Here is a 26,657-nt window from a genome sequence, read left to right as displayed (position 1 = left end):
GCGTTTGGTGAGAGTTGTGTAGGGATGCACGAAGGCAGAGTGCATACAGTGGCACCCACTCTCCTTAGCCACCCTTTGGGTACAACTAGACAGCAGATGTGCTCTGTGGACTGCCTCTCTCACCTCCTAGGAGTCACAGAGGCTTGGACCAGACCATGTGAGGAAAGAAAGCAGAAAGAGTATCCACTGTTCCAATCTGATTTTATTGAAAAGGAAACATACAAAAATCATGTACAAAAAAAATTAACCAAACATGTACAGAAAATTCATTCCGGTATCTACAGCAGCGCATATACAGTATTTTACAGGCTGGGCCATCCCTCCCCGCTCCCAGACTCCTCCCTCTTCTGCGATTCCCCCCCTCCCTGACTCCCCGTCTTTCCCCCCAGCGCTTCGCCCTGGGGACTAAGGCTGGGGCGGTTTCCGCCAAATATCCCACCCCCCAAATGAATGCCAGTGGTCACACGTGCTCTCTCTAAACCTATGCAATGGGATTGATGGGGGCGGGGGGTGGTCACGGGCAGAGCACAGGATTCACAGTCTGGGCCCCTCCTGGCCACCCCCAGATGAAGGTGAGACAGGCATGCCCACCACCCGCCGGCTGGCTCAGGGAAGATGGCTGGGCGCTGGGCTGGGGCAGCCATCAGACCCACCCCATTCTCTGGCTCCAGGAGGCTAGTGGTCACGTTTGGCTCATTTGCTCTTCACGGGCCCCCTCCCCAGGAGGAGGGGGGGAAGCACCAGGGGCCTGAGGCCAGGCCCAAAGTGAAGGAGCACTGGGATGGAGACTCCCCACCCCAGTGTCACCCCTGCAGCTGGAACGGGCAGCCAGCACCAGCAGCCTTTCCTGAGATGGTGGTGGGCGGCAGAAGCGGGCGGCTCCGTCCCCACCCTCTCCGTCACCGCCGCCTTCAGACGCTGAGTCCGTCAGCCCTCTCTCCCCTGGCTTCTCAGCCAGGGACCCAGGAGTCCACATCTCCATCAGTGCACCCAGGTTAGGCCGGGGCTGGGGCTGGAGTGGCTGCCCTGGTCTGCCCCTGGGACAGGCAGGGCTGGTAGTCCAGTATGCTACATGGTGCAGAAAAAGTCCCCCGCGCTGGCCAGGGCATCAGGAGGTGGGAGGGTCCTGCCCCCCAAGTCCCTGATGTCCACCGGGCGGGTGCAGGCACCTAATTGGGCTCCATCTCCGGGGCTCCACGGCCCCTGGGTAAGGGCAGGAGTCCCATGATGAGATTGTACAGGACCCTCCAGGGTGAGGGGCGGTGTCGCTGCTGCTCCTCTTGTCTCTAGGGGGAGAGAGAGAAGAGGAAGTTAGAGCATCCTGTGACAGGGACACATTGGTGGTCAGGCCCAAGGGCAGCAAGGAGGAAGACACGGTCCTCCTAAGAGTGAGCTAGCTACACTCTCAACCAACCCTCAGTGGTAGGTACTATTATTGTTATTTGGGTCTAAATCCCAGCTACTCCCACCACTGGGGGCCCCTGTCATCATCTCAGGGGAAGACAGCATCCTCATCTAGAACAGAATAGGATGGAGAGGATGCAGACGAAACGCCCTCAGTACAGTGCATGTATCAAGCAACTGCTCCCCTAGGCTCCAGTTTCCAGATGAGAAAGTCACCCAGCCAAAGTCAGCCAGACCTGAGGGTGGGGGAGGCTGGATGGCAGCATGGCCTGGCCTGCCCTCAATAGTGGGAAGGGGGAGAAAAGAGAGCATGTGATTCCCTGTCTCAGTCTAGTCAGATTCCTTAGTCTCAGTGATTCTAGAACAATCTGTGGAAGGACAATAACTGGGAACAATAGTTTACCTTCTGTGCTGAGGCAGGCACAGAAGTATATCCAGGCAAAGCTAACCCCTGCCCTCTTTCCAGCAACAGGATGAAGGCTTGGGGTGGCCTCTAGGACCCTCTCAGTTCCAAATTGCTAGGAAAGTGAAAATGAAGGAAGCTACATAGAAGAAAAGACTCCCCGTGAGTAAAAATTAAAGGTAAGCTAGCCCTGTCCCACCCCCTATCCTGAGTGCATGGCCAGATGCTAATAAGCAGGACCCACCTAGTATTAGCCCCACAAAAGGAGGAGAAATTCATCTTACAGATGAGAAAATTCATCTTACAGATGAGAACAAGGTCAGATAAACCTTCCTGATGATCCTAGTAGGTGCCAGGGTGTGGGATGCCTTGTACCACCCCCTGCCCCCTCATCACTCCCCACTAGCTCTTGCAGCCAGGAGGTAGCAAAGGGGGCACTTCATAATGGCATCAGTTGAAAAGCCTGCCAGTGTCACACTGCGGTGGGATGCCACCTAGCACAGCCATCTATCTGTGTGAGCAAGCTAGCAATCATCTAGTAAAGCTGAGGAGGGCAGAGCACCCAGGTCTCTACTCTGGAGGTACACACAAGTGCACCGGAGATATCCATCATTTGGAAGAGGCAAAAAAGCAAAAAACAAAAAACTCAAGCCAATAAAAATTTGAAAATTTTAAAAAATCCTAAATATCCGTCAATGAGAAAATGAACAAGGATACTGTATGTTGATCCCACAGAATGCTACAAAGCAGTGAAAGTGTATGAACTAAAAGCTTCCTTGCCCACATAATCAATCTCCAACCCAATACAGGGGGGAAAAGTTTGGAGAGGAGCACACCATATCATGTATATTAAGCCAAAAACATCCCGCAAACGTAAGCATTGTTTGTGGCCTGATAAATACGTAGTAAAAGAATCAACACCTGCGGAGTCATGGGACAAGCCAACTTGAGAGGTTTCCTTTGGAAAGGAGGAGAAGAGGGTCAGGGAGGGGAGCGAGGGGCTTCACCGCATCCGGGTTTTGTTTTTCTTTCAATAAGCAAGCAGTGCGGGTGCAGTGTTCGGATTGGACAGAGCTGGGCGGTCGGCACCCTGATATTTGTTGTTCTCTGCCGTACGCCACAGGCTTCCAAGATCTCGTTTTAACGAGAGGCCGCGGCGCGGGCGCGGGCTCGGGGGCGGGGCCTCCCGCGGGGCGGGGCTCCAGGGCCCGCCCCCGGCCGCCCGGGAAGCTGTGTGGCGCGGGGCTGGCCGCGCGCGCCGGCGGGTGGGAGGGGCGGGCGCGGCCGCGCCGCCGCTGCTGACTCACCGGCTATAAATAGCCCGGGATATATGAGCTGCTCCGCCGAGCGCCGCCCTCAGTCCCCGCGGCCGCGGGCCACGGACGCGCCGCGGCGCTCGAGGCGGTCCCGGCCCTTGCCCGGGTCGTGCCAGCCGCGGCGCGGGCCCTTCGGCAGGTCCGTGGGCCCGTCGCCCCTCCCACCTGCCTGTCCCCAGCGCGACCCCGCCGCGCCGGGCAGCAGCTGCCGCACATCTGGCGGGGCCGCCCGCAGCCCCCTCCCGGGCGGGAAGTCCCACCTGCCGTCTACCCCTCCCCCAACACTCACCCGCCGCTCGTACAGCGCGTTGAGGTCGTCCGCCATCCGCCGCAGCTGGGCCCCGATCTCCCGGGCCCACTGCTCCTCCTCCCCCCGGACTCCCGGGGCTGCTTGGGTGGGACCGCCCGCCAGGGCCCCCGGGGCGCTGGGCACCGGCGATTCCAGGTGCTGTTCCGCCGGCGACAGTGAGGGCTGAGGACCTGGGAAAAGCCGGGGGAGCGCGGTCAGCACCCGCCACCCCTGCTGGCCCTGCGGCGTCCCGGTGGGACCGATTAGCCAGGGCCCGCTTCTCCCTTGTCCAGCCTCCCGATTTCCTTTCTGCTCCCCGCCTCATTTCTAGCGGTTCCGTTTTCCCCTCCTGAGGCCAGGTTTCTCAGCTTCTCTCCAGGCACCAGAAAGGAAGGAGAGGTCCTGGGGAGGCCGCTCTGGGGGTTACCTGTCTGGCCAACTACCACCCCACTACCCGTGTGAGTCTGGAGGTCCTTCCTAACTATTCCAACCTAACTATTCCAAAACGGGGCCAAATTTTGCCGACTCCATTTAACGGATGGGGAAACTGAGGCCCACCGTAAGAAGCCGCCCAAGGTCACATAGGGATACGGCGACTGACTACACCCAGTCACAAGCCTCAGGTCTCCTGCCCTCTGGTGTCCAACCACAGTGAAGCCACACCCCCGGATGTGGCAGGGGCACGGAGACCAGGAGGCCAGACTGGCTGCCTCCGAGCACGGGCCTGGGGGGCTGGGATTCGGGAGATGCCTTCCTGCCCCACCCCCTTCCGAGCTGCCCCGCAGTCTCTTCCTCCCTCCAGTCACTGCGAGGGGCCTCAGTTTCCACACCTGTGACTGCAGTCCTGAAATCGCGGCCCCTCTTGCCCCCGCCGCCTGGGAACCCAGCCGGGGAAGTTTGTTCTCCCCTGACCTCCCTGGGCTCCGGGGACAGGGTGAGGCCTTGGGGTGGAGAGGCGAAGCAGGACAATCTTCCCTGCCCCCGAGCGTGCTCGCTGGGATGGGGCTAGCAGGGCACCACAGGGTTAACAGCCCATCCGGCAGGGGACCTTTAACCCTTCCCTCCCCAAGACTCACTTTCCCACTCTCGCCTCCCCCACCCCTACTTTGCCCACACAATGGCCCCTCCCCCTCCCCTTCCTCCGCCCGGACTGCGGAGAGGGCGGCCCGACCAGAGATGCGGAGAAAGGCAAAAGGCCACCCCCATCCCCCCAAGTCCTGAAGTGACAGTCCTCTCGCTCTGCCCACACTCTCCAACCACAGTCCTCGGGGAGGTTAAGGAGACCCAGACTAGGGGAGGGGGGCTGCGAAACAGCTGTTGCCCCAGGCCCGGAAAAGGCCGTGGGCCGCAACTCGCGGACTGCAGTCAGATTCCAGGAGGGACTTCCCACTCGGCCTCCCCCCGCCCCCAGCCTCCCACTCCGTCTTCCTGCTTCTTGCAACACAAAGACCACACTGGCCACACCCTCCCTGTGGCCCGGCCGGCTCGCCACCTCCCCCCACTCGCTCCCACTTCTTCAGTGGCTCAGGGTCTCTTTCCCGGCTCCCAGCATCCCGGGGCGCCCGGGTGGGGCGGCACTCACCGTCGGGGCGCGGGCCTCGGGGCCGGCTGCGGGGACCCCCAGGCCAGCGGGGGCCCCCCAGGGCGGCGGTGACGGCGGGCGGGGCGGTGGGGGCGCAGAGGTAGGCAGCGGGCAGCAGGGCAGGGGCAGCAGGGGCGGCGGGCAGGCCGGGCTCGCAGAGGCCGCAGGACACGGCCGAGGGCACCAGGCGGCTGAGGGGAAACGGGCGCGGACCGTCGCGGGCCAGGCCCTCTACGGGCTCCGGGGAGCTGCCCTCCTGGCGTGCTCGGGCCATGGCGCTCCCTGGGGCCTGCAGGACAGGGGGAGAGGGCTGCAGTCAGCAGGGAGGTGCAGGGGGGACACCAGGGCCCGGCAACAACCCCCCCAACCTGGGGTACACAGGACAACCCCCCCCCCAGCTCCTGCACACAGCAATCAGCACATTTCAGGCGCAGGGAAACCCATGGAAGGCTCCCACCACACACAGGGCCCAGATGGGGGAATGTGGACCTGTGTGACCGGCCCCACAAGACACACGCCCACCAAGGGTGAGACGCAGGGCACTGGCTGCTGAGGACAGCCTCCCATGCACATGGTGATGGGCACACGACAGGGGCAAGGAGGTTGGCTCTCACAGCAAGTCCAAGGGCTCACACAGGACCCAGATGGAGGAGTGTGTCAGGTGTGTGGGTGCATGAGGGGTGACAGCCTCCAAACACAAACTCACCCAGCCTGGGAGTCACACAGGGCATGGGCCGGTGGGGCTAACTTCTGGCTACACACAGGGACTCATGCAGGACCCAAATGGCAGGGACTACTGGAGGGTAGGGGTGTGAGGGGTACACGCCACATATGTAAGGTCTCGCTCGGAACTTGCCAGCCTGACCTCCCACCTCATCTCCCATTTGCACAGAAATGGTCCCAGTCTCTGATACTGGGACCCAACACAGGGCACACACACAGACCAAAACGTGGAGATACACATACACACAGACCATCAGAAGAGTGTACACACAATGCAGACGGGCTGGTACAACCCCCTCCATCCCCACACATATACCAACTGTCAGAATCTTACAAACTGACCACTGTTGATATGCCCACGGACACACACACACACACATAGTGCAGCCATCACAGACACAGAAGCACACTAAATAGGCACTGTCACACTTCTCCAACACACATGCCCCTCCCCCCATACATACCCAAGAGGTAAGACCTGCACACCTCAGGACCCACACAAATATCAACACCACCCAGACATGGACACACACAGACCGACAAGACCAAAACACGCCCCTCTGGTCCCCATCTGTCAGACCCCAGGACACATGCAAATTAGGCACACACAGACACATGTCATCAGACCCAGATGCCTCTCCACACACGCCGGCAATGACACACAGACACAGAAGAGCAGACATCAACTCATCCTCCTCCACCAACCTCGAAACACCATCACCAACTGTCAGCCCCGGACACACACACGCACACGCACACACCACAGCTAACTCTAATCCCACACAGCCCTGGTGGCGCGCACACCTAAAGCACCCACAGAAAACACTGGTCTCACGTGACTGACATAAACACTACACACACGCAGCCCACATGACACACATGAGCCAGCCGATCACAGAGACAAGCCCCTCAGACCCAACACACACACACACAAGACACACACAGAGGCTCAGACACAGCCCCGTACTCCAAGAGGCTGCCAGCAACACCCACTGACTACACTGCACAGACCCCACAGAGCTGAGATCCTCAATTCCCAGACACGGATGCCAGACACACAAGCCAAACACAGACCGAGACAACCCCCACACCACACACACACACACACACCACAGAATTCACACACACACCTGGAAGGAAAACAGACGTTGCATTCAGCAGCCACACCATCACAAATGCTTAGCGGAGACACATGCCCTGGAGATATACACAGACAGTCACAGACAGTACACACAGTCAAGACACACAAGCACACACAAACACAGCACATCGGGCAAGACACACACATATAAACCCTCAAACACAGCCCACTCAAGCAACACACAAACACTCCAACCATCCACTGGAGTGCACACGCAGGCAACACAGACCCATAGAATCACCCCCAAACAGCACACACAGATAACTCTCACCCAGAACACAGCGCGCGCGCGCACACACACACACACACAGGTACACTACACATAAACAGCACCCACCCCTTGGGCACGGCATACATAGGAAGAACCTCAGGAATACACACGGGGACTCAAACACACACCCCGACGGGCCACAGCCCCAACATTCCCCTGGACTGACACCACCACTCCCTGCAGACCCCAGCACAAACTCGGAGCCAGACACACGCACACACCCAAGCGAGACACCTGCAGATCCACAACCCCGCACACGCGCGCTCCCACGGCGGGCCCAGGCTCCCCCCTCTGCTGTCACTGCACCCCCCCACCCCGCCGCCGCCACGTGCGCCCGCCCCGCCCGCCAGGCGAGCGAGAGGCCAATAACCGGCTGTTGCTGGGGCGCAGCCCCCGCCCGCAGGAGCTGCAGACTCCACGGCCCGCGAGCCGCCCCCTGTCGCCGCCCCCAGCGGGCGCGCGCCTGGGGTGTGGCCGCCCCTACCAGCCGCCCCCCCCCCCGCGCCCCTCCCGGACTGCGGGGGCCGGGGCAGTCGGGGTCGACTCACTTCCCCGGGCCCGCACTGGCCGCCAGGGGGCGCTGCCGAGCCCGCACCCCATTGTTTGTAAACAAACCCGCCAGACCGCTGAGGCACCTGCGCTCCCGGACCCTCAGTGCCTCCCGCCCAGCTACCCCAACCCAGGGTCGTTCGTGGGACGCAGGGTGGGGAGGGAGCGAGGCGCGGTGTGGGCATGCAGCGCGCCCCCGCGGCTCTCCCAGCGCAGTCCTGCCACCTCCTCCAGGGAGCCCACCCGGCCTGGCCCATCGCGGCCGACGGGGATTCGGGGTGCGCACACTCACCCCGGGGGCATGAACACGCCGGAGGGGGCGGTGATGGGGGGCGGGCGGCTTCCTTCAAGAGGGCGCGCCCGCCGAGCGCCGCTCCTTGCGGCGGCTGTTGCTGCTGCGGCGGCGGCGGCTACTGCCGCTCTAACTGCAGTGGCGGCTGCTGCTGCTGTGGCCGCTGCTGCTCCCGCTCGGGCTGGAGGCGCGTCCGCGTCGTGGCCGCCGCCGCCGATCCTGCTGCTGCTGCCGCCGCCGCCGCCGCCGCCGCCGCCAGGCGCCCGCTCGCATGTGGCTCGCGCCGCGTCTCAGGCCGCCCGGCGGATCCCCGGCCCGCTCGGCGGCCGCCCCGCCCCGCCCCGCCCCCGCCCGGCGGGTCCCACGCCCCGCCCCCGCGTGACGCCACGGCCCCGCCCGCCCGCCGCGGACAAGTCGGGACTTGCAGGCGCGCGCCGCGCCCCCCCTACCTCCGCGCGGGGGTTTCCCTGCGGCCGGGGGCGGGGCGGGCCCGGCCGGCGGCGAGGAGCCCCGAGCTGTGCGGACCGGGGCCGCCCCGACGGCCTGACACACTGACACACTGACTGGGACCCACAGACACGCGCTCCGGGGGACACAGAGTCACGTGCTGGCAGGCATACGGCCACACGCGCACAAACGCACACCTGGGGCCCGGACGTGGATGTGCAAAGCCTCACGCTGCCTGGGGCGCACACTCACACGCCCAGGCACAAACACGGAGACCCGATCGCCGAGAAGGCCATGGGGGGACACCCCGACCGACACGGTGAACGGGGCTGTGTTGCAAAACACCCGCACCCACAAACTGTGTTCACAAACATTGCCACGGAGCAGGCGTCCCCAGCACACCCGCCGTCGTCAGAGGCTGAGAGCTTCTCAGGAAAGGCGCGCTTCCTGATCCGCGCAGGTGGACACACACACACGCACACACACACATACCTGTACAGGGACACCTGGACGCACAGCCTGATCGAGGTGACACTTATACAGGGACGCACACAAACCCACCCACGCCAGTTCACAGCTGACACATCAGAACTGTCAGAAACTGCCCCTCACAGACATAGATCAAATCAGACGTAAATAAAAACTGACCCCCAGAACAGTCGCAAGGCACACCTGTAACAGGTTCCTGGTAACTGGCCCACTGATGGGGACACACTCTGGAGCAGGCACATCTAGCCGCGCTTGGCACAGATCTGACGGGGGACCCACAGGGCCAGAAGGAAACCCCGAGCACCTGACAGGGACATGCCCGGGCAGCCCCTGCATTGATTTGCACCCTGCCTCCTGGCTTTCAGTTCCCTTTCTCAGTTTCTCCTTGTTACTCTTTCCCTGGCTTGGACTTGGGGATTCTGTATCCTTCCCTCCCTGGAGCTTTGTGTTCCTCTGCACCTTCCATTTCCTCTGTGTCACACCCCTAAGCAAACTATGGGGCAAGTCATCTCTGAGCACCCAGCACTGCAGAAGGGATGCCAAACCTGGGCAAAAGTGGGCTTCTCCGGGGTTCTCGGATTTGGTTCCCTCTGAGGCCAGATTCCTCTATTTCCCAAGGGAAGCAGGAAGCATATATCCTGTGAAATCTCCCTACTATAAATATTAGGGAGCTGGGGGGCACCTGGCTGGCTCAGTCCATAGAGTGGGCAACTCTTGATCTCCAAGTCGTGAGTTCAAGCCCCACATTGGGTATAGAGCTTACTTACTTACATAATAAATAAATGGCTCATTCAGCCTCCCTCCCTCCCTCATTCCCTTCATCTCCCTTCCTCCCAGTAGTTTTCAAACTGTGGGTCACGAGCAAACCATGCATTGTGAAATCACTTTTGTGGATCTTAGTTTTTTTTTTTTAACTTTATTGAGATATATTTACACGTAATTCAGTTCACTCTTTTTAAGTGTGCAGTCTGATGAGTTGAGATGAATGTACACTATATGTGTAAATGTGTGTACACCACCACAATCAAAGATTTGGAACATTTCAGTCACCCCAAATACTTCCCTGGTGTCCTTCTACCTGCGGCTCAAGTGGCTCTTGACTAGGCTATAAAAAAAAATTTAAAAAAACAACAACGAAACATCATTTAAAAAAATCTGAAGTCAAAGGAAAATACTTTACTGTGGAAACATTGCTTGTACATAGGGAATACACAGCAGGTCATGGAGAAAGTGTGTTTCTTACTGAAGACCAAGTTTAAAGGTGTGTCAGAAATGCTGCTTTGGACATTTATGAAATGAGATCATGCATGGAAGTCACTGAGTGCATTGTCTGACAGAGTGAGCACCTAATAAGCGGTAACTATTATCGCCGATGTAACTAATGACTGTGGGTGTTTGCTCTGTGCCTGGCACTGATGAAGCTGGGGAATAGGCCTCAGCCCTCGGCTAGCTCACAGTCTATCCTGTGCCCGTTACTCATGGGCCTGTGCCCTCCAGTTGCTCCAATCGAAGACTGGATACCAGGAGACGAGATGTGGGGGTGTCCTGACCGGGGTGGGAGACTGGAGGGGAATGAATGTGAAGAACCTAAGAATCTGGCTTGGTGGGTAGAGGTGTGGGCCAAGAGTTTTCCCAGGCCATAGTATTGTCACCAGTCAAGATCCTTTCCACTGTCTAGTCCAGATCCTGTTCCAAATTCTGGCATCCTATTACCCCGGACGAGAGGGCTCAACCTCAAGGGCCATGATTAAATAAATGAGAGAAACGAGTCCCGTGTAAGACCATAGGGAGTGGTGGGGACTGTAGCTAATTGGAACAAGTGTTTTCCTTCTAGAGATGTACAAACTCCAGACTAAACACTGTGTGTGGGATGCCTGGGTGGTTAAGCGGTTGAGTGTCTGCCTTCGGCCCAGGGCATGATCCTGGAGTTCCGGGATCGAGTCCTGCATTGGGCTCCCTGCATGGAACCTGCTTCTCTCTCTGCATTGGGCTCCCTGCATGGAACATGCTTCTGTCTCTGCCTGTGTCTCTGCCTCTGTGTGTGTGTGTGTCTCATGAATGAATAAATAAATTCTTAAAAAAAATAAACACTCTGTGGGCAAAGAAAAAGAAAGTTTGTGACTAGCTTAAGGACTTCCCTTTTGAGACCTCTACCCTAGGGGTACAGAAAAGGAGATGGCCCAACCTGCGTCTTCCAGCCTGCATTTCCCCACCTCCACCTTTACTTGGTCTCCTGAGTGACCAAGGGACTCCCTCCTCTGAATTCCCGGAAGAGCATTCTGGGCCTCCTTTCCACCTTGCCTCTTTGGTTCCTGCTCCACTGGATAGGGGACAAGAGTCTCTTTTTTTAGAGGGGGGTGAGGACACAAGGTATCTCTTAAGATTGGAGGGTCACCCACACCTCTGATGGAGGGTGAGAAACCGAGGTACAAAGAGATACAAACAGAGAGAGACAGGAAGACTCAGTTCAGGGAAGTGGAGAAAGTCAGAGTGAGGAAGAGACCGGCTGGAGAGAAAATGAGAAGGGCCTGTGGTGGGGTGGTTGTCAGGGACGAGGGTGGTAGTGGCTGGTGGTGGTGGTGGTGTCAGACTTGGTGTAGACCAGGGTTTCTCAACTGCCTCTCTATTAGGGGCCAGATGTTTCCTTGTTTTGGAGACTGTCTTGTGCCTTGTAGGATGCTCAGCAGCATCCCTGACCTCTATCCACTAGATGCCAGTAGCACCCCCGCTCCCACTTTGTGACGATCAGAAATGTCTCCAAACATTGCCATATATCCCCTGGGTGGCACAATCACCCCTGCATGAGGACCCTCAGGCAAGAGAAATCAGTCAGGATCCCCATAGCTGTGGCCCATCCCTCCAAAGCCGGCTGGGAGAGCTCACTAGAGAATGAACTCTGTGTCTCAATGACCCGAGTTAGGATTGTCCTCGAGCTCTGCCACCAACTTGCTGTGTGGCTTTGGGCCAGTGGTCATGTGTTTGAGCCTCAATTTCCTCTGCTTGGAGTTGGGAGAGCACAGGTCCTTACCTCAAAGGATTTTGCAGAAAGTCGATAAAAAGAAAGCAGTAGGGCCTAGTGGATAATTAGTGCATGTTACCCATCATGAATGCTACCAGTGTGGGGGTCTACTGACTCTCTGAGACTCCAAACAAGGATTTCAAGCTAAGACCCAAGATGGGCGAGGGTCGCAAGCCAGGAGCCCACAGGCCAGCCACTAGTGTGCTTTGCTGGACTTGCACAGTTTCTCATTTTTTTTAAGATTTTATTTATTTATTCATGAAAGACACACACAGAGGCAGAGACATAGGCAGAGAGAGAAGCAGGCTCCATGCAGGGAGCCCGATGCGGGACTCGATTCCAGGTCTCCAGGATCATGTCCTGTCCAAAGGCAGGCGCCCATCCACTGAGCAGCCCAGGGGTCCCAAGTTTCTCATTTTGAATATGAATGCCTCAGGGGCCCCTGGCTGGCTCAGTCAGTAGAGCCCTGGTCTCTTGATCTCGGGGTTGTGAGTTTGAGCCCCACGTGGGGCACAGAGATACTTAAAAAATAAATAAAAACGATAAAAAAATAATTTTCAAGAAAGCTGTGAGTATGAATGCCTCTCAAAGGGACATTCGGCACAGTGAAGGGATAAAAGCCCCAGACTCCGGAGCCAGGCTGCCTGGGTTCAAATGATGACCTTGACCAAGCAGCTTTCCCTCCCTGTCTCCGTTTCCTTGTCTGTAGAAAGAGGGTCAGCACGGGACCCCAAATGAACTGTGAGGATTACGTGGGTCGAGGTTCGCAACGCACTTACAACAGTGCCCTGCCGTAGTGGCCTCCGTGTGAAGCGCTGGTTCTAGAAAATAAATGTCCCAGCTGTCTTACTGCAGACCCACACCACCTTCCCCAGTATCTCGTAAGCCATTCCGGGTGAGTAGATTTCGCAGATCGGGGAGAGGGAGTTGGGAAGGACTTAACTTTTCACTGCAGGGCCTGAGTCCTGGCTTCGCGCGGTGGGGAGGGGGCCCTCCTGGGTTCCCGGGTGCAGCCGGCCTCCCAGGCCCCGGGGCTGGACCGGAGCCGGGTGGGGGCTGGGCGGGGGCGCGGGTGTCCGCAGGGTCCGAGCGGCCGGCGCGTGTGAAGGTTACCGCTCCCCGGCGGGGCGGGGGCCGCGCGCTGTTGCTGGGGTCTGCGGGGCCTGCCTGCGCCCGCGCCCCCCCTCCTTCCCGGCCAGCCAGTGAGCGGTACCCGCCGCCGTTGCCAGGGGAAACTCGCCGCCCCGTTACCCAGCAACAAGCCTGGCCCAACCAGGCGCGAGGACCCCCAGGCCCCGCCCGCCGCTGCCCACCGCGTGCCCAATGCCAGGCGGGCAGAGCCGGCCCGGCTCCCGGAGACGGCGAGCGCGCTCATTGGCCGCCGCCGCGCCCGCCCGCGCGGATCTGGGGGAGCCCTCGGCGCGGGGGGCGGGGAGCCGGGCCCCGGGGAGCCGCCGGGCGCACGGCCTGCAAGCCTGCGGCCGGCTGGGGTGAGGCCCGGGCTGGGCACCGTCCCATCCCCCTCCCCCCCACACCCCGCCCCGCGCTCCCGGGCGAGGATGGGCACTTGGGATGGGCTGGAAACAGGGGCTGCGCAGCCCTTGTCTCCACCCGCCCGGAAGGTACGCTGGAGTTGGCCTTGTGAAAACGGGGACCCAGCGCCCCCCTCCCAGAGGAGCCCTGGGCGTCCTGACCCCCACCCCAAAACAAGATTCGGGCATCTTGAAAAAGAAGCTGAGGATTCCCCATTCCTCCGTTCCTCAGAAAAGGACCCAGAGTCCTGACCCCATAAGGAGGGCCCCTGCCCTCCCCAAAGGACCCAGGCATGCCCTCCTCCTGTGACATCAGGGTATGAGTTCCAGCACCCCAGGGGATTAGTTTCCCAGTCCCCGGAAACAAGGGCTGAGGGTGCCCCCAAAAGGGGACTCCAGGCCTGTCTGATGCTGTAAAAGTTAGGACGCAGCATCCCCACTCCCCCCACCTCCCAAAACAGGGACTTGGGCTTTTGGGTCTCAGGCTCTGAGATGCCCAGATGGGCATCCTGGCCCTCACCATTATTGGTACTGGAAGCCCCCTCGCCCCCAACAGTCCCCAGACTCTCAGGTGTCCAACTCATCCAGATGACCACCTGCCCTGACCCAGGGTGCAGATCTGCTAGCTTCCACCCCCCATCCCCAACCCTTTCCCCCAGGGTCAAGCTTGTTGATCTCCCCGGACTCGGGCATCTGACCCCACAGTCACCCTTTGACTCCATGGCAATGACCGCTCCCCCCCCCCCCAGGGTACCACGGACCTGGGAGTCTAAACCCCCAGTCTCTCAGATACCTCTCCCTCCAGACACCTGCCGAGGTGACCCAGCCCCTCACAGTGGTGCAGGGGGACTCTTCCCAGTCTTGGGACCCTAGAGTGCTCTGGCCCCCAGGTCTGGAAGTTCCAGCCTTCCAGTGCCTTTAGTTGGCCACCAGGGATCCAGGACTGGGAGCCTCCAGCCTCCAGGGACCCTGACGTGAGTCCCCAGGCCACTCCAGAGAGCCTCAGAGTCCTTAGTCCCCACCCCAGAGAGACCCAGGGAGCAGAGCCCCTAGCTCCAGACCCTGGTGAGCCCAGGTGCGGCCCGCCCCTACCCCGGTACCTGGGGGGGGGCGGAGTCGAGGATTACTCAGCCTCCAGAATGAGGCGATGACATCATCCTGGGGGGGGTTGACTAATGGCCGCGCTGGGGGGGCGGGGAAGTTTACCCGGTAACAGCGGCTGCCGCATGGCCCCGCCCCCCCCAGGAAGGGCCGGGAGGGGGAGGCATAAGCACACGCACACACACACAAGCCCACTCAGCACACCCACCCCCTCCAGCATCCCACATTGCACACATCTTACTGGGGCAAGGGCAAGGATGGGGGTGGTGTTTGTGTGACTGTGTGTTTGTGTACTGGAGAGTTCTCTGGAGGTCTGTTGGGTCAGTGTGCTGTGTGTCAAAGGGTTGACATGTGAGGGTGGTGGTTGTGCCAAGGTGCAGTGTGTGGGTGTGTGTGACTGTCAGTGTGCCACTGTGTAGCAGTTAATTGTGTGCGTCAGGAAGATGGTGCTGTGTGTCAGCCGGCTACCGTTTGTCCCATTGGGTGTCTGTGACTGTGACTGCGTGTCAGTGTGCTATCCTGTGAAGTTCTGGTGTGCTGTGTGAGTGTGTGATGGTGTGTCTGTGTGTTGTTTGTGTCAATGTGTTGTTTTGTGCAGTGCACTGGTGTGCATGGGTGAGGTGGTGTGTGTCCATGTGATTGTGGTTGTGTGATTTTGGGATTGTACATGAGATGGTGTGTGTCCATGGTTGTGTGTTTGTGTGATGTTGGGATTACATTATGTGTTGGAATGATGTGTGTTAGTAGAAATGTTAGTGAAAGTGCTGTGTCATTGTACCCTTGTGTTAGTGTGATTGGGTGGGTGCATTGGTGTATCCTCTGTGGTGTAGTGTGCCGGGTTTGTTGTATCACTGTGATAGTGTGTGTCATTGTGCCTTGCTGTGTGTCAAGGGGAAGATGTGAATGCACGTCACTATTATCATGTGTGCCTGGGCAGTGCTGTGTATAGTGGGATTGTGTGTGTAACACTATCATTGTATCTAAAATGTTGTGTGTCTGTGGGACTATGTTACTGAGAGTGTGCATCTGTGTGACACTGTGGCTGTGTGTCATTGTGATTATGTGTGTCATTGTGTGTGACAACTGTGTTGTCAGAGTGATGTTTTGTGTCCATGGGACTCTATATGTGTTAATGAGATGGTGAGTCTCTGCAATATTGTGTGCCACCGTGACTGTGTCATTGTGATTGTGTCATTGGGATACATGGGCTATGGGATTATGAGGGTGTCACTGTGATCGCGTGTGTCACTGATACTACAGTGTGTTGTAGGGACTAAGTCACGGAGACTGCGTGTGTCGGGGCGATGAGGCCGCGTGTTGGGGTAAAGTGTGTGGTTGCGATCGTTGCGATCGCGGGTCTGGGCAGCGCTGGACGTCCCGGGCCCGGGCCTGCCCACGCGGATCTGGTGTGTGTCGGCGTGTTCCTGGCGAGTGTGCGTCCGCGCGCGGGGCCCGGCGACGGTGAGGGTGTGCGGGGGCGATGCTGCGCGTCCCTGGGACGGTGCGTGTGCGCGATTGTGTGTCGGCGTGCTCCGCTGGGTGTCGGGGGAAGGTGCGCGCGTCTCCGGGCCTCCTGCCCGAGAACAGCGGCGCTGCTCGCTGATTGGCTGCGGCCTCGCCAGTGAGCAGCTCGCGAATCCTGCGGTAACTTGGTAACTCGGTAACTCGGCCGCCGCCGCCGCCGCCGCCGCCGCCCCGGGGATGGGGGGAGGGCCCGGGCCCGCCCCGCCCCGCCCCCTCGCGCCGGGGCCGCCCCCGCCGCGACCCCCCCGTGACCCCGCAGCGGCCCTCTCCCCGCTGGCTGCCCGCGGCCGGGCCTCATCCCTCTCCCTCACCTCCGTCTCTGTCCCGCTCCGTCGTCCCCCCGTCTCTCTCGCTCTCTCCGCGTCCCTGCCGCCCCTTTCTCTGCCTCTGGCTCTCCACTGTCTCCCCATCTCTGCCTCTCCTTGTCCCCGTCTCCCCCATCTCTTCTCTCTCTCTCTCTGTCCCTCCGTCGGACTTCGCCGAGCTGTCTCGCCTCTCCGTCTCTGTCTCCCCTCCCTCTGCCTCAGTCTCCCCATCCCTGTCTCCCCTTCCCTTGTCTCTCCCACCTCTTGTCTCTGTCTCTCCCTCCCCCCACCCGCTTTCTCTCTCACTCCCGCAGCCATGCTCAGAATGCACTTTTCGTTCTGCCGAGGCAGTCAACGGGGACTATGCACGACTGCATCCTCGCCCCTCCCCGCAGGCCTCGGCTTCTGGCAGCAGGCCCCACGCAGGGCAGACTTCAGGAAGGACTTCCCGCCCTGGCTCAGCACCGGAGCTTTATCGCTCGGGCCAGGCGGAGGCCAGGCGGCCCCGTGGCTTCCGGAGGCGCCCGGGCGGGATGAGCTCACTGCTAGTTGGCTTGGATTTCATCAGCTTCCTCTGCTGGAGTTGCCCCCGCTCCTTTTCCCGCGCGGGCCGCGCTGACGAATCCTTCGGGCGCCTGCTGCCCCCCAGCGGCGGAATGCGGAAGCGCAGGCGCCGCGCAAACCGTCCCCGTTAGCCGCTGACCACCTCGTGGGTCATGAATGCTGCAGATATGAACCCCTTTAATCCTCACAACGACCCCATGGGGTAGAGATTATCTTAAGTTCCATTTACAACTGAGGCCAGAGAACTGAGGTCGGCCGCCTAAGGTCACACGGCCGGTGAATGGAGCCCTCTGGGGACTGACACGGGGAAAGAAGGGAATGCGTTCCACCACCAAGGTGTCTGTGCTCATTTCCTCTTACATTCATTCTTTTAGCAGGGCTTTGCTGAGGACCTCCTCTGTGCCAGGCCCTGCGGTAGGCACCGGGCATCCAACATGGAACAGACCAGACAAAACTCCCTGTCCTCATGAGGCTGACACTGGTCTGGGAGAGACAGACAGTAGAGAAAGAACATAAGTAACAACAAAAAGTGAGTCTCGAAGTTGAACTTTTTTTTTTTTTTTGAACCAGGGAAGAGGGCTCAAGGGTGTTGAGAATGTTCTTATTCACGAGGGAGATCAAGGGAGCGATAGTTCAGTAAAGGTCCAAAGGAGGCGAGAAAGCAAGGAGTGCCCAGGCAGAAGGAAGGGCAGGTACAAAGGTCCTGAGGCCAGAGTGGACATGTCCAGGATGGTGAGGAGCTCCTATGAAGCTGGAAGCGCTGGGAGCGAGTGAAGAAGGGGAGAGGGGTGGGAGGTGAGGTCTGTGAGGGAGTTAAATGAAGACTTCTGCTTTTACCCTGACAAGGTGGGAGCCACTGGGGGGCTCTTGGCAGAGGGAGACGAGCTGATTTAGTTCTAACAGGTGCCCTCTGGCGGTCAAGTGGGAAACAGACTGTGAGCAGAGAGCCGGGAGCTCTGCGACGAGGCCACTGTCCTAATTCAGGCTGGGGTGGTGATTGTCGGGTCAGATGGAAGGGGGAGCCAATGGCATTGGTGGAGGCATTGGGTGCGGATGTGAGGGAAAGAGAGAAGTTTGGGCAACTCCAGGTTTTGTCCTGAGCAGCTGGAAGGAGAAAGGGGCTGAGAGAAATAATAATCGTAAATAATGGCAGTAATGCTATGCACCTGCTGTGCACCCGACCTTGTTAAATCCTTTTTTCTTCTAAAAAAATTTTTTTAAATTTATTTATGATAGTCACACAGAGAGAGAGAGGCAGAGGCACAGGCAGAGGGAGAAGCAGGCTCCATGCACCGGGAGCCCGAGGGATTCGATCCCGGGTCTCCAGGATCGCGCCTTGGGCCAAAGGCAGGCGCTAAACCGCTGCGCCACCCAGGGATCTCCCTTTTTTCTTTTTTTAAAGAATGATCAATTTTGTTTTTTTATTTTCTCTACTAGATTGAAGATTTTTTTAAATTTTTTTTATTTATGATAGTCACAGAGAGAGAGAGAGAGGCAGAGACATAGGCAGAGGGAGAAGCAGGCTCCATGCACCGGGAGCCCGACGTGGAATTCGATCCTGGGTCTCCAGGATCACACCCTGGGCCAAAGGCAGGCGCTAAACCGCTGCGCCACCCAGGGATCCCTTGTTAAATCCTATAACTATGCTGAAAGGCAGGAGGTGGAGGTGGGAGATTTGGGAGGATTCTGGATTTATTCAGATTTATATATTTGGGAAGTGGAATCTCCATAATTTGCTCAGTAGTTATTGGTGAATTCAATGTATAATTGCAATAATAGCAAAAAATACATTGTGTGTGGCACTGTTCTTGGCACTTATTTAATTCTTACAACATGTTATTATGAGTTCCATTTTCCACCTAGAGAAACTAAGTCACAGGAAGAGTAGGTATTTTGCCTAGCACGATACTACTAATAATTATAATCGATTTATTATAGAAGTGGTATAGTGAGCTCTGGGAGTTAGAAAGATCCCTATGGGTTCAAATCCCAGCTGGACGTGTGACCTTGGGCAGCTCACAGTGTCTCTGGGCTTTGGTGTCCTGCTTCATAAAATGGAAGTTAGAGGAGTACTGTTGGTACAGGGATTTAGGATGAGCTCCGGAGGTAATTCATGTAACAAAAGGGAGGCTGCCACACAGAAAATGCTCTTTAAACACTATATTAACTAACTGGAATTTTTTAAAATATTTTTTTCTTTATTTATGATAGTCACACACACACACAGAGAGAGAGGCAGAGACACAGGCAGAGGGAGAAGCAGGCTCCATGCACCGGGAGCCCGACGTGGGATTCGATCCCGGGTTTCCAGGATCGCACCCTGGGCCAAAGGCAGGCACCAAACCACTGTGCCACCAAGGGATCCCCAACTAACTGGAATTAAAATAAAAACTAAATGTATAGGGCAGCCCCGGTGGCTCAGCGGTGTCTGCCTCTCTGTGTGTGTCTTCCATGAATAAATAAATAAAATCTTTAAAAAACCACAAAGACTTAAAAAAACAGTAAATGTGTATATATATATATAGTTTATAATGTATATATGTATACATACATATATAGTATATATGTGTGTATACATACTATACTCCATGCAGGGAGCCTGACGTGGGACTCGATCCCGGGACTCCAGGATCATGCCCTGGGCTGAAGGCAGGTGCTAAACGGCTGAGCCAGCCAGGGATCTCCATATATATATAGTTTAAATGTTAGTACAGACCCTCAGGGTTGGGGATACAACAGTAGGTAAGCCAGTTGGGACTTTAAAGCAGTCGTGTTAGGGACGCCTGGGTGACTCAGTAGTTGAGCGTCTGCCTTCTGCTCAGGTCGGGAGCCCAGGGTCCTGGGATCAAGTCCTGTATTAGGCTCCCTGCATGGAGCCTGCTTCTCCCTCTGCCTGTGTCTCTGCCTCTCTCTCTGTGTCTCTCCTGAATAAATAAATAAAATTAAAAAAATAAAAAATAAAAAAATAAAAAGCAGGGCAGCCTGGGTGGCTCAGCGGTTTAGCGCCATCTTCAGCCCAGGGCGCAATCCTGGAGACCCGGGATCAAGTCCCACATCGGACTCCGTGGAACCTGCTTCTCCCTCTGCCTGTATCTCAGCCTCTCTCTCTCTCTCTGTCTCTCTCTCTGTGTGTGTCTCTCATGAATAAATAAATAAAATCTTAAAAAAAAGCAATCTTGATAAAACAGATAGTCAATCATCCCAAGGGCCTCCAAGCTTTGTGCCACCTCCTCCAGGCAGGACCCCTTAATTGCCTCCTTGCCTCTCCTCAGCCTCATAGGAGATTGTCTTGTCTACACCTCAGCCTTTGGTGTTTGTATCAGAGAATGTACGGCTCTTTGCCTCCTATTGCCTCTTGCTGGGTCCAGCCGAGTCTCCCTTTCTGTCTTGTGGCTGGTGATCAGAGCCACTGTATTTCTTCCTTCACCTGGGGCACCCCCCTATTTATCTGGCTTGCTCCCACGTTTCACTCTGGTCTCTGCTCAAACATCACCTCCTCGGAGAAGCCTTCCGGAACCATCGCTGTCCCTTCACCCAGTTTTATTTTGCTCCACAGCGCTCCTATTAACATATTCATTTGTTTAGCTATGTATGGTCTGTCTCCCCTTGGAGAAAGCGAGGTCCACGGCGACAGGGACATGCCTCCAGCCCAGCTGTACGTCCTAATCTCCATTTCACAGATCGGAAAACTAGAACAAGGCCTGGCACAGAGAGGCTCTTCATGGGGCAGGGGCTGCTTGTAGAACGAATACTTGTCCCGCGTGTAAAGCGGCAGGGAGTGCGCCACACCGCCTCCTGGTGGCGAGTGGGAAACTCGCACTGCGAAAGTCCGCCCACTTGGCCGTCGAATTTCCCACAGATCTTCACGTCTGAGATTGACGTGCCTGATGCTAGACCTTAACCCCATTCCACATACAAACACTAAATAAACATTTTTTATAATGTCTTTTTGGACTTCTGAATCTTATTTTTTCCTAAATATTTTATTTATTTATTCATGAGAGACACAGAGAGGCAGAGACACACAGGCAGAGGGAGAAGCAGGCTCCATGCAGGGAGCCCATGTGGGGCTTGATCCCTGGTCTCCAGGATCACGCCCTGGGCTAAAGGCAGACACTCAACCGCTGAGCCACCCAGGTGCCCCTCGAATCTTATTTTCAAAGTCCATTAAAACGAGGGGGTGCCTGGGTGGCCCAGTGGGTAGAGCATCTGGCTTCAACTCAGGTCCTGATCCCAGGGTCCTGGGGTCGAGCCCCAGGTTAGGCTCCCCGCTCAGGGGGAAGTCTGCTTCTCCTTCCGCCTCCTCCCCCAGCTGGTGCACGCCCACTTGCACTCTCTCTCTGTCTCCAATAAATAAAATCTTTAAAACTAAATAAATAGGGGCAGCCCCGGTGGCTCAGCAGTTTAGCGCCGCCCTCAGCCCAGGGCCTGATCCTGGAAACCTGGGATGGATTCCCACCTCCGGCTCCCTGCATGGAGCCTGCTTCTCTCTCTGCCTGTGTCTCTGCCTCTCTCTCTCTGTATCTCTCATAAGTAAATAAAATCTTAAAAAAAAACCAACTAAATAAATAGTATTTTGAAAAAAATTAAAACGTTGTTGAGACACAGGCATAACTTACCTACTTCTGTCAAACCCACAAACCCACAAATCCCAAACTCCATGTAATCAGAGCCCCAGGGGAAGAAACAAAACATAACAAGCCCTCCCCCCCAACTCCCCCGACAATCACTATCCTCAATTCTAACAGCAGAGGTTAGGTTTACCTGTTCTAGAACTTCCTATCAATAGAATCACACAGCATGTGTTTTCTGTCTCTCTGGCATTTGGCACTCTGCATTATGTTTGTGAGATTCATCCACACTGTCGGGCGTAGGTAGAGACTGTCATTGTCACCACTGTCTGGTGTTCCCCTGTGTAAAGGCACCACCACGAGCCTATCTGCTGCACCACTGAAGGGCATCCTGGTTGCTTTGGATTTGGGGCTGGATCCGTTTGCTTAGGGCTGCCACCACAAAATAGCCCAGGCTGGATGGCACTAAGCAACAAAAACTTTATTTTTTCATAAGCCTCAGGGCAAGAGGTCCTACCTCAGGGTGTCAGTTTCTTCTGTGGCCTCGCCCGTTGGCTTGCAGATGGCTGTTCTCTCCCCATGTCCTCACATGGGCTTTCCTCCGTGTGTGTCTGCTAATCTCCTCTTCTGACAAGGACACCAGTCACACGGGATTAAGGCCCACTCTAATGACCTCATTTTCACTGAATTACCTCTATACAAGGCCTGCGTCCAAATTAGGTCACATTTCTGAGGCTCTGGTAGGGGGTTGGGACTTGGGCACGTGAGTCGCGGAGGGGACAGGAATCAGCTCATAAGAGGGGCAATTATGGGACGTCTGGGTGGCTCAGTGGTTGAGCGTCTGCCTTCTACCGGGTCCCATGTGGCGCTTCATGCAGGGAGTCTGCTCCCTCTGCCTATGTCTCTGCCTCTCTCTGTGTGTCTCTCATGAATAAATAAAATCTTAAGCAAAAAGAGGGGCAATTATATTAAAGCTGCTATGAACATTCTTATTTATTTATTTATTTATTTATTTATTTATTTATTTATTTATGATAGTCACAGAGAGAGAGAGAGAGGCAGAGACACAGGCAGAGGGAGAAGCAGGCTCCATGCACCGGGAGCCCTACGTGGGATTCGATCCCGGGTCTCCAGGATCGCGCCCTGGGCCAAAGGCAGGCGCTAAACCGCTGCGCCACCCAGGGATCCCTGAACATTCTTTTTTTTAATTAAAAAATTTTTAATTATTACTTTAAAATATTTTATTTATTTATTCATGAAAGACACAGAGAGAGAGAGGCAGAGACACAGGTAGAGGGAGAAGCAGGCCCCACGCAGGGAGCCCGACGTGGGACTTGATCCTGGGACTCCAGGATCACACCCTGGGCCAAAGGCAGGCGCCAAACCGCTGAGCCACCCAGGGATCCCCCTGCTATGAACATTCTTGTATGTGACATGTCGTTTGGTGAATGTGTGCATGCAGTCCCGTTGGGTAGATCCCTCGGAGTGCATCTGGGGCTCATGGGGCACGGGTTCGCATCCAGCGGTAGTAGAAGTCGCCAACTGGTTACTCCACAGTGCTCGGGGCATGTTGAGTCCCTTCCAGCGGTGGGCGAGAGTCCCGCTGCTGCGCCTCCTCACCAGCACTTGACTTTGTCAGGCCTTTGCATTTGAGAGATTCTTTTGTTGGTAAACACAAAGTGTTCTTTGCATGGTTTCAATATATTCTGAATTTTCCAGGGATTCCACTACTTCCGTCAAGGAAAATCCTACGACGTTGCGTTCGGAAATCAGCCAAGGGTGATGCAGCATTTTGGACATTTTGGATGATCGCATCACCCCTGCAACCCCAGTCCCGCTACCAAAGTCACATCTGAGGGTCTCACCACAGCATCCAGCTGCTGACACGTGTAGACAAGCACGGAACGTGGGTAGACACACGCGCATGCGCATGCTCTCAGCCCTCTCAAAATAACTACAACAAAAGGGTGTTGTTCCATTAACAAGTGTTCCAACTCTCTTACACTCAAATACAATTATTATTTTTTAATGGTTTTTAAATATTTTATTTATTTATTCATGAGAGACGCAGAGACATAGGCAGAGGGAGAAGCAGGCTCCACACAGGGAGCCGGATGCATAACTGGATCCCGGGACTCCAGGATCAGGCCCTGAGCCGATGGCAGACGCTCAACTGCTCAGCCACCCAGGTGTTGGTCAAACATGATCATTGTAAAAGTTGAAAGCATTGGACTACTTCTTGACGATTTCCAACATAGTTGTGCAAATGCATTTTCACATATGTTGCTTTTTTAAAGAAAGATTATTTATTTGAGAGAGAAAGAGAGAGAGCGAGAGAGAGCACATGAGTAGAGGCAGGGGAAGGGGCTGAGGGATAAGCAGGCTTCCTGCTGAGCCAGGAGTAGGGCTTGATCCCAGGACCCCAGGACCATGACTTGAATTGAAGGCAGACGCTTAACCCCTGAGCCATGCAGGTGCACCAGCACGTGTTGCTTTATTATAAATGTCTTCCCTTCAACTTCTATCATTTTTCCCTATGGGAATTTTTTTTAAGATTTTATTTATTTATGAGACACACACACACAGAGAGAGAGAGAGAGAGAGAGAGAGAGGCAGAGACACAGCCAGAGAGAGGAAGAAGCAGGCTTCATGCAGGAAGCAGGCTTCATGCAGCCCGGGTCTCCAGGATCACGACCTGGACTGAAGGTGGCGCTAAACCACTGAACCACCTGGGCCGCCCCCTTATGGGAAATTTAGATTATTGTATTAAAAATGGTGTTGGGGGACGTCTGGGTGGCTTAGCAGTTGAGTGTCTGCTTTCGGTTTGGGTGGTGATCCCTGGGGTCCTGGGATTGAGTCCCGTAATGGGCTCCCTGCATGGAGCCTGCTTCTCCCTCTGCCTGTGTCTCTGCCTCTCTCTGTGTGTCTTTCATGAATAAATAAATACAAATTTTTTAAAAAGTAAAAAAAAAAATAAAAGTGATGTATGCGGGAGTGGTTGGTTGGCTCAGTTGGAAAAGCATGTGACTCTTGGTCTTGGGGCCATGGGTTCAAGCCCCACGTTGAGGGTAGAGTTTACTTAAATTAAAAAAAAAAAGTATGTAGGTAGAATCATTTGAAGATGGTAAAAGGGGTATTTTGTGAAGAGTTTGTGCCATAAAGGACTTTTGGGATACGATGGGGTTGGGTCCTGCTGGTCTAATGGGTTGGGGACACTGAAGCTTTGGGAGAACCAGGTTGTTTTAGTCATTCTGCATGTATTGAGAACTATGTGGCCTCATGCAAGACAGTACTGGGGACTCAGTGGTGACAGAGACAACCCCAGCCCTGCCCCTACACGTCCCAGAGTCAAATGAGGGACACAGACCTGACCCTGGACAGTGAGGACCTGAATGGCTAGAACTGGAATGTGAATATCCAGGGGGTTGGGGACAGCCCAGGGTGGCACCTGACCTAGCCTGGGGTCAAGGAGGGTTTCCTAGAGGAAGTGACATCTGCACTGAGCCTGGAAAAAGGTGTTCCAAGTGGGACGAATAGCCTATGCCATGGCCCAGACACGAGGGAGAGCATGTTGGCTTCAAGGAATCAAAAATATTGTTTGGTGGGGCTAGAGCAACATTTCTTCAAATTGGCTCCATTGCGTCCTGAGCAGCCTCTTTTTGTATGAAGGACCCAAGGGGGGGCTGGGACATGTGAAGGTTCGAAAGACCCTAGGACTGGGTTCCGATCCTGACCCTGCTACCACTATGGTGGGTTGAATTGTGACTCCCAAGATACCTTTGCCCAGAACCTGAGAATGTGACCTTCCCTGGAACAAGGATATTTGCAGATATGGGCGCCCGGGTGGCTCAGTCGGTTAAGTGTCTGGCTTCGACTCAGGTCATGATCTCAGGGTCCTGGGGTCGAGTCCCACATTGGTTAAGCTCCCAGCTCAGCAGGGAGCCTGCTTCTCCCACTTCCCTCTGCTCAATCTCTCTCTCTCTCTCTCATAAGTAAAAATAATAAGTCTTTAAGGGTCTTTACAGATGTACTTATATTAAGGATCTTGAGATGTGATCATCTTGGGTCAGGCACGGTAGGCCCTAAACGCAATGACAGGTGTCTCTTTAGGAGACAGAAAAGGAGGGATCCCTGGATAGCTCGATGGTTTAGCACCTGCCTTCGGCCCAGGGAGTGATCCTGAAGTTCCGGGATCGAGTCCCACATCGAGCTCCCTGCATGGAGCCTGCTGTTCCTTCTGCCTGTGTTTCTGTCTCTCTCTCTCTGTCTCTCATGAATAAATAAACAAAATCTTAAAAGAGAGAGAGAGAGAGACAGAAGAGGAGAAGATGCAGACACCTAGAGGCTGGCCACATGGAGACCCAAGCAGAGATCAGAGTGATGTGTGTACAAGCCAAGGAATGCGAAGAACTGCCAAGAGCGACCAGAGCTAGAAGCCAAGCCTGGAACAGATCCTCTCTCCGAGCCTCCAGAAGGGGCAATGCTGCCCACAGGTTCATTTCAGACTGGTGGCCTCCAGAACTGTAACAGAATACTCTGCTGCTGTTTTTGCTTTGTTTGCTTTTTAAATATTTTATTTATTTATTTATTTATTTATTTATTTATTTATTTATTTATTTATTTATTTATTTGACAGAGAGAGAGAGAGAGTGGGCACAAGCAGGGAGAGCCATAGGTAGAGGTAGAGGCAGAGGGAGAAGCAGGCTCTCCGCTGAGCACGGAGCCTGAAGTGGGGCTCAATCCCAGGACCCGGGAATCACGACCTGAGCTGAAAGCAGACACTTAACCTACTGAACCACCCAGGGGCCCCAGTGTGTGGTCACTGGAACCCCTGCAGAAGCTGTGACATATTGTGCAGGGGAGCCTCACCAAGCCTGTTTTCCTTTCTGTAAAATGGGCATAAACAAGACGTTGCAGGCCTGTGATGCAAATGAAAAGAGAGCACCCCTTTGACCAATAAGTTAGCAAACGTCTGTGACTGTGGACTGTGGGCTCTCTCCAGAGCCCATGGGCTGTTGTTATTTGGCCAGGGGTGTCTCAGGTAATAATTTTTTTTTTTAAGATTTTATTTACTTATTCATGAGAGGCACACATGGCTGAGGGAGAAGCAGGCTCCCTGTGGGGAGCCCAGCCCG

The 26,657-nt window shown here is 55.8% G+C and overlaps 1 protein-coding gene and 1 long non-coding RNA gene across 9 annotated transcripts; one reads left to right on the top strand and one right to left on the bottom strand.

Moving 5' to 3' along the window:
• Window positions 1–184: 184 nt before the first annotated feature.
• BBC3 (BCL2 binding component 3) lies at window positions 185–9,212 on the bottom strand. Of its 4 annotated transcripts, XM_072773769.1 has the most exons (5): window positions 7,351–7,369; window positions 5,701–5,790; window positions 4,995–5,283; window positions 3,413–3,603; window positions 185–1,286 (listed from the first exon to the last, which is right to left on the bottom strand). In XM_072773769.1, exons 3-5 carry the CDS (start codon window positions 5,266–5,268, stop codon window positions 1,170–1,172), a joined length of 582 nt encoding a protein of 193 aa, XP_072629870.1. In that variant the 5' UTR covers window positions 5,269–5,283; window positions 5,701–5,790; window positions 7,351–7,369; the 3' UTR covers window positions 185–1,169. The 4 variants fall into 4 exon arrangements, with proteins under 4 accessions (XP_072629870.1, XP_072629848.1, XP_072629863.1 ...); XM_072773747.1 differs by lacking the exons at window positions 5,701–5,790; window positions 7,351–7,369 and adding an exon at window positions 9,090–9,212; XM_072773762.1 differs by lacking the exons at window positions 5,701–5,790; window positions 7,351–7,369 and adding an exon at window positions 7,971–8,188.
• Window positions 530–23,545, top strand: LOC140603150 (uncharacterized). 5 transcript variants are annotated; one of them, XR_012006214.1, is made up of 4 exons: window positions 530–1,422; window positions 1,871–1,986; window positions 17,326–17,480; window positions 23,242–23,545. It is a non-coding gene; the product is annotated as an uncharacterized lncRNA (long non-coding RNA). The 5 variants fall into 5 exon arrangements; XR_012006215.1 differs by adding an exon at window positions 12,635–12,820 and having other exon boundaries at window positions 530–1,986; XR_012006212.1 differs by having other exon boundaries at window positions 530–1,986.
• The last annotated feature ends 3,112 nt before the right edge of the window (window positions 23,546–26,657 follow it).

This window comes from Canis lupus, chromosome 1 (genome assembly GCF_048164855.1).
Source record: "Canis lupus baileyi chromosome 1, mCanLup2.hap1, whole genome shotgun sequence".
Taxonomy (NCBI): Eukaryota; Metazoa; Chordata; class Mammalia; order Carnivora; family Canidae; genus Canis; species Canis lupus.
The sequence above is the reverse complement of the archived record's forward strand: the minus strand, read 5'-3'. Positions and strand labels throughout refer to the sequence as shown.